We start from the raw sequence: 3,268 nt of genomic DNA on the forward strand, positions 1-3,268 counted from the left end.
GATCCCAGCACTGAGGAGGTAGTAACAGGATGACCAGAAGTCCCCCAACTCTTTCTTGGCTACTTTGGATTCTGAGTTACATGAAACCCTGTTTCCAAAAATGGTTTTGTGTTAATTTGAGTCTTGCTAAATGCAATAATCATATTATTGTAGTTATGGCCCTTGTCTTGAACTTCTGCTACTAGAGTAGACTGGGGATTATCCGTGGATAATTTGATGTAGCTGACTATTAATATTTATAGCTGATCAAAGCTTCTTTCTGCCAAACTATACGTTTGTACTTTCAACATTTATTTTGCTAGAAATTATTGACAAAGGAAATCCCTTTTGTTGAGTTCTTTACATTTAAAATTTTTAGCCTAGTGTTTTTTTTCCCTCCTTTTAAAGCTCCCATCCATTCAGTAATGTGCTGCGCATTAATTAATACTTCAGACCCCAGGCCATAGTGATGTCCACAGTGAGAACTTTGCTGCCCTGAAAATTACATTTTTAAATTTTTTTTTTTAATTTGAGATGATTTTATTTGTGTAATCCTAGGACTGTAGAAGGGTGTGCTTAAAAGTTCCATGGAAACCGGGGTGTTTCTTGTGGCTTAGCATAGTTCGCTGCTTCTGTTCTTCCTCCACCACGTGTGAGTTGTAGGTGGCTTCTGTAAAGTTCGTTTCCAGGCTGGTGGAAAGGTCACATGTGAATTCTCTTGCTGCCTCCACACCTGGTTTGAGGCCCCATTTCTGCTCTTTCCCCAGCTTCAGCTCTCCTGCTGGCAGCAGACACTGGCGCTCCTCAGGCTGGTGTCGCCTCTGGCTGAGCAGGGGCCTCTGCCCAATGGTCGTCCATCTTTTTAAGTAATTATTTTTTTTATATTTTTAAAATTAAAATGTAATTTTATAATTTCCCTCCATTTCTTTTCTCTCCTCCAGTTCCTTCCATGCCCCTCCTCCTCTCATCTTCAGGTTTCCTTGGATGTTACATTTTAATATTTCAGTTACTTTTCCTTCTATTGCTGTGTAGAGTTTTTATTACAGAAGGCTAGGGAATTTTATATATGTCTAGAGATTAAGAAAACCTGTACTCTTTTGAAACAAGGAATTTTAACTGAAAAGTGATGACAGTGAAAGCTAGAAATATGTAACTATTGATCGCTGATGACTGCAAGCAGTCCCATACACATCTGAAGGCAAGAGAGGCAACAGGGTCTCACAAGCCTTCTGCTTTGACCTCTGACCCCTAAGTTAATGCCACAAAGTGGCTGGTATCTCCAGCTTTGATTCTTTGTACATTTTTAACTTTGCAGTTCTGTGTAAGGATGTTAAGACACTTAGGTGCAATGCTGTGTTCACTTAGAAGCATGAGCCTTAGCAGTGTATGTGATTGGGAATAAATTGAATTGTTGGAGTCTGTTCTAGAGTCTCAGAGCACCGTGCCGAGGGAGAGGGTTGCACAGATAATTAAAAATGGTCTTTCTCCCCAAGGCCCATGCATTCCCCGGGGGCAGGCACATCTGCATGCAAATGCAGTGTTCCAGAGCGAGAGATGCCAGACTAACAGGGTTGCCAAAGAAGAGATGCTCACAAGGATACTGTTTGAGTCAGGAACAACTGCAGAGGGAGTGGGACCAGAAGAGGGGTTTTCAGGATGAGGGACACTTCGCAGCTGTATAGGTAGGAAGAGCTCTTGCACATAGAGGAAACAACTGGCCTGGAAGCATTGGGTAAAATGAAATGTGAGGTCACAGTGGGCTCAGATCGTTGTAGTCACAATGGCATGTTGTCAGGGCTTTAATGTTCTTTTTGGCACATTGGAGTTTTTGTGTAAATTGGTAACCAAAATGTTTCACTTTGTTTTATTCTGCAGTGTTCTGATGGTTGGGGCAGGCTTGTTGTCGCTGTATGTTAAAATGAGTGGTTCTAACTGTTGTAATTTCATTTTAGATCATAGCATTTGATGAGCTGAAGACTGATTACAAGAACCCTATAGACCAGTGTAATACCCTGAATCCTGTAAGTTATGACATCACGTTTATCTTTAGATTTTAAAAACTTACTTGCTTTTAACTTGATGTAACCTGAAGATGGCCAATCTTCTCAGTAGCATGCTGTCTCGAATGTTCTTGAAGTAGGCACAATAAAAAGTCCCCTTTGCTGTCAGACTCGACTGTTGTGTTATTAATCTGGTGATGTCAGCTGCTGTACTAACATTCTTTCAATCTGCTTTTTACATTGTCGGCCAAAGACAGTTGAAAAGGTCAAAAAGATTAAAAGAGTCAAAATTGCACTAAAGGTGTGTACTGCTTTTTTACAAGTTGAGTGTTTTAATGCCGCATCATCTCGCGGGTGGGCTAGGGCATTTGTATCTGTATTGTTCTGCTCAGTGTGCTTGTTCATATGCCTGTTGAAGGTTATGATTTCATGAAACTTCATATTTTATGCAAATGTTTGCTTGCTGGCCCAGTCAAGTAGGGAAAGCTGTTAAATGCGTATGCTTCTTTTATGTTATGGCCATAGGCACATCTATATTAAATTATGTAGTGCAGTATTTGAAAGGCGGCCAATGTCAGATTTAACATTAGTCCTGGGGAGTTCTTCTCAGGCTGTGACTTGGACACATGGACTCTAGTGTGGACTTAGCTGCCATGTCTGCTTTCATCTCTGCTTATGTGGCTGGTGGAATAAATGGGTTCATGCATTTGCTGTCTCAGCCTTTGTTGCAGCTCTGGGCTTGGAGCACAGTCTTGTTTGTGGTGATGCCTCAAGATGCCAGAATTTTGTAGCTAGCAGTTTGTATATAAATGCCCCAGTCTATTATATCTGCCTCAGAGTTCTGAAACAATCTCCTGTGATAGATTTATTGGTAATGTGTCTCTGTGGTGTTTTGGGTTGAGTCTAGATACATTTTAGCATCTGAGGAAAATTCTCTAGCCTGTGGGTTTGATTTGGCCTAATTGGTCAGAAACTGAAGAGCTGCTTGTGATATGGCAGCAAAAAGTAGAAACAGGGTTACCCCTCAGTGCTGGTTCAGGACTGGAGGAGACCAGCGCAGGTGCGTTATCAGGCTCTTACTTGGAGAAGCCAGTGTGCCACTTGACCCTTGTAAATGTGAGTGGTGCAGCAGCTCTCCAGTGTGTCTGTGGAGAACATTTACAGTCAGGCTCCATGTAGCTCTCCAGTGTGTCTGTGGAGAACATTTACAGTCAGGCTCCGTGTAGCTCTCCAGTGTGTCCGTGGAGAACATTTACAGTCAGGCTCCGTGTAGCTCTCCAGTGTGTCCG

The 3,268-nt window shown here is 42.0% G+C and overlaps 1 protein-coding gene across 2 annotated transcripts in view; it reads left to right on the forward strand.

The window, feature by feature from the left end:
• The window catches only part of Cnih1 (cornichon family AMPA receptor auxiliary protein 1), a 13,696-nt gene that overhangs the window by 1,947 nt on the left and 8,481 nt on the right, over positions 1 to 3,268 (forward strand). Inside the window, exons 2-3 of one of the 2 annotated variants that reach the window (XM_026783253.1) lie at positions 1,932 to 2,000; positions 2,233 to 2,280. In XM_026783253.1, coding sequence (XP_026639054.1) covers positions 1,932 to 2,000; positions 2,233 to 2,280 — 117 coding nt within the window. The remainder of the gene's footprint in view (positions 1 to 1,931; positions 2,001 to 2,232; positions 2,281 to 3,268) is intronic. The other variant, XM_005355372.2, reaches the window with a different exon arrangement.

Source organism: Microtus ochrogaster, chromosome 17 (genome assembly GCF_000317375.1).
Source record: "Microtus ochrogaster isolate Prairie Vole_2 chromosome 17, MicOch1.0, whole genome shotgun sequence".
Taxonomy (NCBI): Eukaryota; Metazoa; Chordata; class Mammalia; order Rodentia; family Cricetidae; genus Microtus; species Microtus ochrogaster.